The sequence below is a fragment of the Tiliqua scincoides genome, chromosome 9 (assembly GCF_035046505.1).
Source record: "Tiliqua scincoides isolate rTilSci1 chromosome 9, rTilSci1.hap2, whole genome shotgun sequence".
NCBI classification, from domain to species: Eukaryota; Metazoa; Chordata; class Lepidosauria; order Squamata; family Scincidae; genus Tiliqua; species Tiliqua scincoides.
The window spans coordinates 24,811,330-24,823,788 of NC_089829.1; the positions used below are offsets into that span (position 1 = coordinate 24,811,330).

The following is a 12,459-nucleotide window of genomic DNA, read 5'->3' on the forward strand; positions in this document are numbered from 1 at the left end:
TTCCCCCCATGGAACATCCTTCCTTAACTCCAGACAACAGAGCTGTGGGGCACTGGTGAGTAGCTCACATCGATCAGCTGGCAGCAAGTCCAGGACAGACAAAAGAAAAGGGTTCCTCATGCACAGCACATAAGTTACGGATGAGAGTCTGGCCATTGGCTCACATGGTCGAAAAGCCGTTAGGCCAATTCTTGAAGAGAAGCAGTGATCAAGCAATGGGTGGGAAAGGACTGAGGACCTGAATTAAACTCACACACACCAACCCAAGATTCCTCCTCAATTTGAGCCATTTCTTCTTCTCCCTATAGCCTTCTAAAAACAGTATCAAGGGAGCCAGCACAAAAGGTAAGGGGGCCATGATGCTGTCTCTCTAATTTGAGCATGGAGGAGGGAGTCTATCAATGGCTGTGAGTCAATTCAGGTCTGTAGAGCAGGGTTGTCAAACATAAGGCCCGGGGGCTGGATGTGGCCCGCGGAAGCTTTTTATCTGGCCCTCAGGCTCTCAGCTGCTGAGCAGTGCTGAGGTGTTACTGCCAAAAGGACAGCCCCCACGAAAATTGGGCTCTCCCATATCTTAAAATATGATCAAGATTTTTGTGTTTTCTCTTCTGTCATTTGTAGTGAATGAATTCCTAAGTGAGAAAAGTGCTCATTTTTTGTTATGACCTGTTCAATGACATCACTTCCTGCCTAATGACATCACTTCTGGCCCTCAGCAGACATCGTGAATGCCATTCGGCCCTCGGTATGAAACGAGTTTGGCACCCCTGCTGTAGAGCTTCTGGGCAATCTACATCTGCAAGGCCCTGGTTCTTAGGAGGCTAAAGGAAAGTTGGAAATGGACAGCTACTAATAGTCAAATGCTCATGGAAACCAGCAGGGTGGGGAGAGGAGGCAGGCTTAGCAGCAATCTAAATCAACTGCATTGACCCTACCCCTGGGCCTCTAGTTTTCCTTCTTCCCATCATGGTGATCAATCTTGCACCCTTCTCTCCAAGTTCCCATGTCTTTTGCTGTCTTTTCTCCCATTTGCCCATTTTGCATCTCCTTTGGAACTTGAAATTACAATACTGTACACATATTTTCTTAACAATATTTAGTATGTTTGTTTAAAACACTGCACCTTAGTTATCTCGGTGCATTCCTTACAACAACCCTATAAGCAGAGGTGTTTGAATACGGTGTTATTTTCCTTATTCAGAAGTAAGCCCATTGTGTTCAGTAAGACGTAGGCTGTAATCCTATCTTACTCACCGGAAACAAACACCTCTGCCTAAGAAACACCTCTACCTAAGTAAAAATTACATAAAAGTTAGTCCTATTCTTAGGTATATTTGGGGTGCTGAATCAAAAAATGGCATCCATTTTGCCCTATTGGCTCTAGCTTGGGGGATATGGCCAGTGGTGTTCCCAAGGGGGGGGGCACAGTGCTACATCAACACACTGCCCTTTGCAGTCAGAGTCATTCCAGGCAGCAAGAGCAATGTGGAGGCATCTCCTCCATGTTGCTCTTGCCACCTGGAATGGTTCCAACAGTGAGGAGGAGAGGCAGCTTACATTGAGGCACCCTGCAAAACATAGCACTATGCCCCCCTCTGGGGACACTACTGGGTACAGCATAGCCACCTTATATACTGATTCAAGCAACTTCCTCATGAGGAAGCCATGGTGCCGGCTTCCTCACAAGGAAGTTGCTAGAATCAGCATATAAGGTAGCTATGCTGTACCCCAAAACTAGAACCAATCGGGCAAAACCAATGCCATTTTTGGATTCAGGACCCCCCAAATATCCTAAATTCATTTCCTTGGCAACTAAAAAAAAAAAAAAAAGGTTTTTGTAGGCCTGTGTTATTTTTCCTATATACGAAGGGGAAGACTGAGGCAGAGAGGGAGTGACTTACCTAAGGCCACCTAGGGAAAATTCATGGCAGAAATGAGATTTGAACCAGGGAAGTCCTGATTCACAGCTCATTCTTTTAGCCACTACACAACACCAGCTCAACACCAGCTTTCATGGGGTGGGAACTGACTTTTGCCACTGAATACAAAGCCTGGTGATGACACCCTGAGAAATCTGTGGGAGCAAGACCAGCCCCGCTTCAAAGGCACAAGGAGTGCTGCAGCTTCAGTCGGTTTTCTCTCCAGTGTTGACAATAATCTTTCAAGCATTGCCACAAACCCCATCAAACACACACGCCAGCAGAGCAGGCCCACAGGGTTCATTCTCATTCTGCAGATAAGGGAGGCAGCAGGCTTTCTGATAAAGGGTTTTAAGTGTCACTTTGAATCTTCTACATGATTGAAACGTACAATTAATCTAATCCAGTTAGGCCTGAATGGCCTCAGCCAACACCTCCTCCTTTCGCTTCCTCATTTATTTCAGACCCATTCAGAAAAATTCAGAGGATGAGAGCTTTGCCAGGATAATCGGGCTCCCCTGCAGAGCACCACGTGGTATGAAGGGGCAGCATCTCTCAGCATCCAAGGAACTCCTTCCGCCAAGTTCCTTCCTTCTGGGCAAGCTTTCTAAGGGACTCCGTTTTCAGTTTTCATAAAATTGCAGGCAGCTGTATTGGTCCATTAGGAGAAGCATCCACAATTCAAAGTAGGGGGATGCCTTTCTAAGACCAACCCAAAGTCACCAGGCATCAAAAAGGATGCTTTATAATCCAAAAATATTTGTCATCAGGCTAGATTAGTGTTTTTCAATGTTTTTCATTTCATGGCACACTGATAAGGTGCTAAAATTATCAAGGCACACCATCAGTTTTTTTAACAATTGACACTAGCGGTTCTCAAACTCTCAGGGAGTTTGAGGACCACAGAAAGGGGAATGGGGGAAGGCAGCGGCAGTGCCAGGAAGGCAGCAACTGGATCCCCAGGATCACGTCGCTAAGGGGGGGGTGCAAGGACTGGCATGCACTTACCAGTCCCTGCTGCAGCCCCCTGGGGTGCAGGGAGCCCTGCACAACCCTTCACGGGGTTCCCCAACCATCAGAAAGCAGAGCGATTACAATCACAAACCAGAAGTGGAGCATGACCGCTCCATTTTCACTTTCTAAGACATGGGGAGCCCTGGGGATCGCATCACTGCCTTCCACCTGCTGCCACCCCTTAAGGGGCCAGAGTCCAGGGCCCACAGGCTGGGGCATCACAATGCCCCAGTTTGAGAAGCCCTGAGGTACAGCACACTGCCAGTGGGGGGCTCATATCCCCCAATGGCCCTACTAATAAATGACCCTCCACCAAATTCCCGTGGCACACCAGCAGATCATTTGTGGCACACCAATGTGCCATGGTTGAACTGGTTGAAAGTCTCTGGTTGAAAATCACTGGGCTAGATGGTCAGCAGAAGAAAGGAGGGTACATAGAGAGAACAAGTTGTGAGTTCCCTAACCACCAGTTTGTGAAATCAGGAGTTCAGGAGGGTTTTCTGCAGGTTTGACACAGGTTCAATCATGTCCAAATTTCCAGTGCCAGTGCAGCTGTAACATAGTCCTGAGGGAATAAATATTCCCTTACTTTGAGGAGACCTCCATGACTACCCCCCAACCACAGGATGCAGCACACACCAAACTGGCAACGCTGCATCAGTGCTGGAAAGTTGGATAGGATTGGGCCCCCAGTATCTGAAGATTGTGCATTCAGGGCTGCTTGGATTAAAGAAGCAAGCAACCAGCTGAGAGCAGGTGGATGGGTGGAAAACAGATGGGGACTACTGAAAACTGGAGAGGATGCCTTGGCCAAAGCAAACCCCTCCAAAGCCAATGTTTCTAGCAGAATGTCTTGTGTTTTCAGGGTGACCAGATGTCATAACCATAAAAGAGGACACCCCAAAATGTAGGGCATCCAAGAAAAAGATAGGACATGGCAAAATAAAAACTAAAAACACTCTTATATTGATTTCATGTTGTTAATTTAAACACTATATTACTTATTAAATTTAAAACTATGTTACATCTAATTTATTACAAATAATTTATTGATTACAAGAAGACTATGCGCTGCTGCTTCTAAGGAATAGGAGGACATTTAAGTTATTTTCCAGGATACAAGGCTAAAAAAAGAGGACATCTGGTCACCCTGTGCATTTTGGAACCCTGACTCAAGCTCAACCCTGTTCAAGCTATGTAGAGCTCAGCTTCCAAAGGAAAGGACAGTGGCAGTTCTGCCATGACATCCCTGAGGTCAGGTTGAGAGCCACCTCAGGGTCTCCACTGTTCTAGAACTCAGTGTCTGTATGGGAGATTCCTCCCTACCCTACTCCTGGCTCCAGAGGAGACAGTAGCCTCTCTCCAGCTCATACTGAGACTTAGCAGGAGTCATAGAAATTCCTCTACTGTTTTCCAGAGCCAAGAGGAGTGAATCTCCCTTGCTAATGTCAAGTATCTCTGTGGTTTAGTGCAAGGTCACACTAATGTCTCTTTACCCCCACGCAGTAGTGTAGCTAGAAGGGGTGCAAAACGCTAAGTTTTGCAGAGTGCCTCAACTCAGCTTGCAAGCAGCCCCTCCCTCTTCCCTTCTGAGCCATTCTGGGCTACTAGTGCAAAATGGTCTGCACCCTGCTTCCCAAACCTGCATATGGGGCCATTTTTAAAACTCCAAGACAACCCTGAAGACTTAGCACAGTTAGGGGCACATTGGTCTGGTCAAGGTCTGACTAAAGGTGGTTGATGCATGTGGCACCAAAACAGTTCAAGATCAAGCAGAAAGACAGAGGAAGAGCTCAATCCTAGCCAAGTTTCCAGCAATGATGCAGCTGTGCTAACAAGGCACGCAGTGCATTCTATGGTGGGGGACAGTCATGGAGGCCTCCTCAAGGTAAGAGAATGTTTATTCCCTTTTACAGAAAAACAAAATGTTTGTTCCCTTACCTTGGGGCTGCGTTGCACTAGAACAGGTGTGGGCAAACCCTGGCCTGGGGGCCATTTGCAGCCCTTGGGGCCCCCAATTAGTCCCACAGGGATACCCTAGTTTCTAATGAGCCTCTGGCCCGTCAGAGACTGCTGGAGCCCACTCTGGCCCACAGGAATTATTTTAACCCTCCTCCCCAAATTGCCTCTGAACAATTTATGACTCCATGTGTTTCTGGCTTGGTCTGTTTGTTTTCATTGTGCAAGAGGTGTGTGGCAAAGAGTTTGTAGTTCTCATGTGGTCCTACATGCCTGTATTATAGTTCTCATGTGTATGGTAAATAAGCTCAGTAAAATTCATTCATTCATATAAGTTCTGTCTCTAATGTAGTCATTTATGTAAATTTATTCAAATTTGAAATGTGAATCAATTTCTTTTCTTCCTGGCTTCTGACACAGTGTCAGAGAGATGATGTGGTCCTCCTGCCAAAATATTTGCCCACCCCTGCACTAGAAAGTTGGAAAGGTTTGGGCCTGAAAAGAAAGAGGGAGAAATAGGGGGTACCCAGTCAACACTTGAGATTTGAACTGGTTTTATACTAGTTTCAGCTTGGAAATCCTGAGAATTGTAGTGTCTTGGGGGAGGGGGGGACCTTTCGCCAAACATTCCCAATGTTTCCTAGAGAGAAGGGATGACTGTTGAACCATTGTGTCCGCAGTGGAAGTATGCTCTGTGAAGATGGGAAGAAGGGGAAAAACAGAAACAGAGAGAAGGGAAGATATATGTTCTTTTAAATTGGATCTTGTTTCAGGTTGGGATTAAAAATGAAAGGGCCTGGAGTCTGAGAAAAGAAAGAAAGGATTATCATGGTGTTCTGGAGCAAATGCTTTTTTTTGTTTTGTTAAAAATTTAATTAAATTTGGAATATCCATGTAATTAAACAATAGGAATAAAATTGGGCCTGTCCCACAGGTGGCCAGTGTAGCTCGGTGACGACTGTATTATTGGAAAAGCTCCCTCTGGGTGGAAACTGTCTGCCTTTCTGGGGCATGCATGAGTTTTTGGGGACAAGAAGTCCTTACTGCCTGGCAGTGGTGAGGAACCGTCAGCTGAAAAGAGGCCAACATTTGGGCTTGTAATCAAGGGCCTGTCTGAAAACAAGGTGGAAAGGCAGGACGATTATTTATCCCCCCGAAAGAAACACAGTAAAGGGAATGATCACAATCCTTGCCAAGGTACAAGATGTCCTCTCCCTTCTAGATGAGTACAAGGCTTTGGACTAGAAAAAAGATGTAATGCATAGGTACCCCCTCTGGACAGAAATGGGGGAAAAAAAGACAAAATAATTTGGAATGGGGGGGTTAATTTTAGACAACTGTTCCCTCTCCAGTCTCTTCTAGGGCAGTGGTTCCCAAACTGTGAGCTTGGCTCCCTGGGGAGTCGTGGCACCCAACCAGGGGAGCTGCAAAATGCTCATAAAAAACCCGCCATTCTATACAATGTATAGGATTGTAGCTTTAATAGGGAGCCACAGCCAATGGCCCAGTAGCTCAAGGAACCACCAATCAAAAAAATTTAGGAACTACTGCTCTAGAGGTTCAACCTCTGAATGAGGAATGGATGCATCTTTTCATCAATGCACATGTAGGTAAATGCAAATACAAAGATTACGGCAGAACTTAGGGCTGTTTTGCACACAGCAGCGTTTGTAGTGCAGTGTACCCCCAGTCTCTACAGATCTGGCGTCAGCGGTTTGGACTCACTGTGGATGGTGTGGATACCAGAGGAAAGCCACTTCTGGTTTGCTCATCAAACTGGAAGTGGCTGCAGTTTTGCATACCTGTGGGAGGTCCTGGAATTGATACCCCACGGATTAAAAGGGCAGACGGTATGTACTGAACTGTTGGTAGCATGTAGGATAATTGTGTTCTTCTAGGAATGCCATCTGCCTCTGACCCAGCAGTTTCATGCAGCCCTCATGACCAGTAGCCCTGGACAGACTCACTCTCCACAAGAGCTCTGCCCTTTTTTTCTTGCTGTCTCTTATGCCTGAAAACCCTCCAGGGATATTTGCATTTCCTCACTTACTTTAAGTAACTCTGCAAACCCAACTTTTTCTCTGAAGCCCTTGCACAACTTTTAGTCCCCACTCCCTGTTGCAAATAAGCTTAAAGCTGCAATCCTATAAAAACCTTCCTGGGAATAAGCCCCACTGAATGTAGTGGGACTTACTTCTGAGTAGATATGCATAAAATTGTGCTGTAGGTATGCAGAGCTGGAAAAAAAATGCATCTTTCTCCTCTGTGTCGAATTTTCAATTGTAAGATTCTCAGGGCAGGAACTTGTCCTTTGTCAAGCACCATATACCACCACCACCACCACCACTATACATTAAGCAGACACTAGTCATTTGATGCAGAAGCACCTGTGGTGCTTCCCAGATTGCTGTGGTATGCATAGGATTACCAGCACAGTTGTAGTTGCATTCCTTTTGCCTTCCAAGACTGCCTCAGACACATATTTAACAGGTGCAGCTTTTCCTGGCCTAGAGATTCATGACTAGAAACAGCTGCCCCTGTTCTGTTTCTGCCTGTCACAGAGGCACTGAAATCCTATACAAATTCAAGTGGGAATCCTAAATTCAAGTGGGAAGGAAAGTCCATAACAAGACCCAAGAAGGACTTTGCTGACAGGAGCTATCAACATGTCAGTATGGGATGTCTGTGGTCCAGGATGAATGAAGCCTTTAGCAGAAAACAACCGACCATCAGAGCACACCATCCTGTCCAATCCCAGCACACAAGAAGATCACCAGCTCTCTTAGGTTCAGATTAAAGCACATGGGAAACAGAGATCAAAATACCTTCTGGAGCGCTCTGATCTTTCAATCACACTTTGAGCACAACCCAGAATGCCACCTGAAGCTGTCTTGGGTCTGCTGCCTCGGTGGTACAAAAAAACACACACATCAAAACCCTTACTATGCTCCTTGCATGCTACTGTCAAAACCAGAAGTGCAGGACTTCCAAATTTTTGCAGCGGCATGAGATGAACACAGTAAGACAGGGAGCAAAGCGTTGGTGGCAGGTTGGAGGGAATCAGCACCCTGAATCCACCACCCCCTCAGACCCCTCACAATCTGCCACTGATGCAACTTGCAACAGATGGCCTCATGGTTGGGCCAGCTGTGCCCCTCCCTCCATCTTCCTTCTGTCAATCTCCTCCTTCTCCATTCCAAATGGTTTTCCAACGAATGTTGCATGTTTCACACTTTTCCCCTCCAACTGAAACTTCTGCTACTCTTTACCTGAAGTGTGGCAAAGAAACCATCAGATGTGTGCTTTTTTTACCCACAGCTTCTACATCAAAGGGAAAAACCTTTGCAACATGACATTGGCCTGGCCCTCAAGGTTACCAGCCTTGATTCCACCTCGCAGCTTCATCTATAACAAAGAAATAACAGAGGGCTGTGCCTCACTGTCACCAAGTGTCAGGGAATCTACATGCAACAGCCTTCCAGAAATCTGAACCCTAGCTACAGGTGCCCCCCATTCTCTGGCTGCCTGATATGGCCACTGGTGAAGCCTTACCTGGACGCTGCTATCTCCGCTTTTTGTTTGGCTATAGTGGCAGCCCGCTCCGCTGCCTCTATGGCGCGATCCACTTTCTCACGGATCTTGCTGGCCCGCAGTGGAATGAGGTTCTTCCGCTTGCCACTGACCAGAATGTTCTGTTTGTACTTCCCCTCTTCCTTAGTGCCGTCCGGAAAGGTCATGCAGCCATAGCCGTGGCGCTTGTTGTTGGCCCACTCCCCTTCGTACTTGAGCCCATCAGAGCGTTGGCTGACCCCGAACCCTGACCTTTTGTCATTCTTCCACTCTCCCACGTAGATCTCAGTGGTGGTGGCATCGATGTCATCTTCGATAACAGAGAGCTCGGCCTCCCCTTCACCAAGGCTGATGGTGGAGTTGATGTCACTGGCAGTAGAGCTCACAGTACTCATGCCCGCCTCGCTACGAAAAGAGCTCTGTTTGCTCCGCTGGCTGGCCAAGGAACTCTTGGATTCGGACTTGCGCAACTTGAGCCCACTCAGCAGGGACCGTCGAAAGATGCCCTTCTTTTTGTTCTTCAGGATCTCTGCATCGCTGTGAGCCATCAGGACAAATCCTCCCCGGGAGACAGCAGGACTCCCTGCCACAGCGGGAGAAGAATCTGGATGCAAAGCTGTGCCATTGGTGTGTTCACTGCGCAGAGAGTTGATTGATGTCCTTAGGGGTGATCGGATAACCGCAGCCATGCCATACGGTACGCTCTGCCGGACGCCGTATCCCTGTCGCATCCCTCCAACCCACTGGCCCTGGTATGTCCCTGTGAGCAAAGAGGCAGGAAAGGAAAGGGAGTCAGGTGAGCAGGCTGACAACAACAACGACACACTCTGAGCCACAAAGACCTTTCCTCTGAGCTTGCTGCACTCAGTTCACACAGAATTCCCCAAAACTTGAGAACATTCCACCAACATTTTAGTCTGTACTATTTTAAAAAACAGAGATTTTTTTTAAAATGGCACTTATTATGAAGGGCTATTCCGAGCACCCACTGCCCAAGAAAGCTGAGAATGAGTGGGGTTTGGTGTCAACAGCCAAAGGCAATATCATTTGCCATCACAAATGGTGCATCGAGGTTGTGACCAAAGGGGGGGGGGGCGGCATTGGGCTTCTGCAAGATCACCATAGCTGAAAGCCAGAAATACTGCAAAGCAATTCTACATTGGTCCAGAAGAGGTCAGTGGTCTGTGTCACACAGCAATGCTTATCTTAAAGCAAATGTTTCACGAGCTATTTGTGATGTTTATACCCCACTCTAATGCCAAGGAGGAAGCAACAACTGTCAGATCCTTTGCCCAAGCAAGAGGGACTGAATTTTACCAGCCAAGGAGGGGCACGCAGCAGGTGCGTTGCATGATCAGACACAAACTCCACACACCTCAGGAAGATGCGCACACCTGCACACATGGCGCAAGCAAACCAGTGACCAGGCCTATTAAATATTGCAGTGGGAAGGCATGCAAAAGCCATTTCTGTCTTCGATTTGTCCCTGCTTCCCTCCTCAGTTTGCACATAAAGACAGAGAAGGGTGACGGAGACAGAATTAGACAGATAGGATTAATTGAGGATTTATAGGATTAGCGTAGGGAAATAGGGAAAGATTAGGGATTAGGATGAGGAGGGTTAGGAGTTGAGGCTCATTTTGGAATTGGCTACAACATGGAAAATGAGATGGCCAAGGAAAGGCAAAGAGGTGGACCAGGAGCACCATAGGCTGAAGGAAGTCACTGGGCAAAGGCTTCAGAGCAACCTTGTCCTTTCAAGCCTGGTGTTGCTTTCTTTGAGCAGCAGCAACTTTCTAAGGCCTCCAGGAGAGGTCCTTCCCAACCAGGGCCCACCCAAGGCCTCTTGGTGCCTTAGGAGGTGTGCCAAAAGCCACCAACATTCCCTGGTGATGGGTGTTGTACAAAAGATAAAACAAATGGGTTGCTCTGGGGCAGGAAAGGTCAGGGAGCGGCAATGCCCTCCTCTGAGAAATGGCTAATGTGCCTGGGGCATTTCAGTTTGGGCAAAAGATGTCCTGAAGGGACATTACAGAGGTTTACACAATAGTGCCTGGGGTGGAGAGAGTAATTTTCTTCCCCTTGCAGAGCCCAGTCCTATACAGAAGTAAGTCTCATTATGGGCTTGCTCCCAGCTAAGTGTGGATAGGATCATAGTCTCAGAATATTAAAACTTGGGGTCACCTAAGAAGTAGACAAATTTATAGAGGAGGAGAAGTCGATCATGGATGAAAAAGCATTTTGACTGGATGGCACTTCCACGTTCAGAGACAATGTGCTCAGTAGCATCACAAGAAGTGTGCAGTGGGTGTGGGCTGCACTGGGTGTCACCCTCAGGAGGGGTGACACCACACCACCCAAGCCTCTCTTTGGCAATCTTCCTCCAATGGCTGGCGACAACACAAACCAACTGGGTCTGGAGTGGGCCGATGATCACCAAATGGAGGTGGTCCAGAGGTGTTTTCTTTGCATTTAAAGCAATGAGATATCCCCTGATCTTCTGGGCTATGTGATTACATTATTACGCCACCCCCAAACTTCCAGAACTCCTAGTCTCTTCAGGCAAGCATCACATCAGGTGGCACCCACCCCAGGGACGCCTCTGGATGTGCTACTGAATATCTGTCACTGAGGAGCAACAACAGGGAAGAACCTGGACTTCCCCTCTTGCTTGTGGGCTTTCTGGTTGGTTATGGATGATGAAAGCAGAATGCTGGGCTGCACTAACTTTATGGTCTGATCCTGCAAAGCTTTTCTATTGTTTTTATGAGTTCTCTTGGTACTGAATCATTGGGAAGAGCATTTCTCTTCACAGCCATGCCCAAGGAAATGCAGGGCAACTCATTTCTATGCTCACCTGAGAAGAGAGGTACAGGGGATCTACTCCACTTTAATCCCAATTGATACAGCATTGCAGACAGAGCAGCCATGAAGGGATGCACTTGGTCACTATAATCTGTTACTGCTGGAAAAAATTAATCTGAGGACACTGCTCCATCAAAAAGGTAATATGCAAGGCAGGCAGGCTGTGCTGCCTATAATGCCAAAAGCGGTGGAAGTTGGCTGTTTCTCCCCATCTTTTTCCTCTAGACTTGAGCTACATCTTATCTTATTAATCTCAAGTTAGCATCTTCACATATGTGTTTTTGGTGACATCCTTAAGATGCATAAAAGGGTAGCTTGCAAACTGAACAAAAGTCCCCAGACACTGGAAGGCTGGGTGGAGTGACAATTATATGAGCCCAGTCCAAGTTAAAGAAACCCTTCTGTGGGATTTGAGTTAATAAAATCAATTAATGCATGTCAAACTTGGGCTTGGGTTAGGAATCCAGTTAACTGAATCTAATTGAGTTGAAATGTACATGATCAGTGCTTTACCCATCTGCTAATTTGATTTAAACAAATTGGTGTGAATTGAAGCTTAAGCTTGTTCGCTTGTACCCTTAACAAAAAAAAAGTTTGATGTTAATCTGACACTTGGTTTTCATTTGATAATCACAGCAGTTGAATGCATTCAAATCCACTTCCCCAATCAAACTGTGCCACCTTCACCACGCAGTCACAACCAGCCAATCTGACTTGCACAAGTCACAAAATACAGAAAGACCATTTTGGAGTGAGGAGGTTTTGTCACACCAAAACTCTAGCTCAGGTGTCTCCAAACCCCGGCCCGGGGACCAGATGCAGCCCGCGAAGTGCCTCTATCTGGCCCGCGGCCAGCCTCTGATCCTCTGAGAGCCTCTGGCCCAGTTGACCAAACACAACCAGAGTTGTGCTTGTGGGATGGGGGAATGGGGGTCCATTTAAGTGTGTGTGCTTTATTTCTTGGGCTGTGTTCATGCCTGGAGAAATCCTGGACATTTGAGCCCATTCATTCATTCTTTTCAGTCATTCATCTAAGTTCCATCTCTAATGTATTTATTTAAATTTTAGATTTAATTTTTTTTTCCGGCCAGATATTTGATGCCGGCCAGATATTGACACTGTGCCAGATATTT

The 12,459-nt window shown here is 46.8% G+C and overlaps 1 protein-coding gene across 1 annotated transcript in view; it reads right to left on the bottom strand.

The window, feature by feature from the left end:
- JPH3 (junctophilin 3) overlaps nucleotides 1–12,459 on the bottom strand; it is a 78,416-nt gene that overhangs the window by 43,231 nt on the left and 22,726 nt on the right. The window contains exon 2 of the mRNA XM_066637640.1: nucleotides 8,445–9,222. Within this exon, the coding sequence (XP_066493737.1) occupies nucleotides 8,445–9,222 (778 nt within the window). The remainder of the gene's footprint in view (nucleotides 1–8,444; nucleotides 9,223–12,459) is intronic.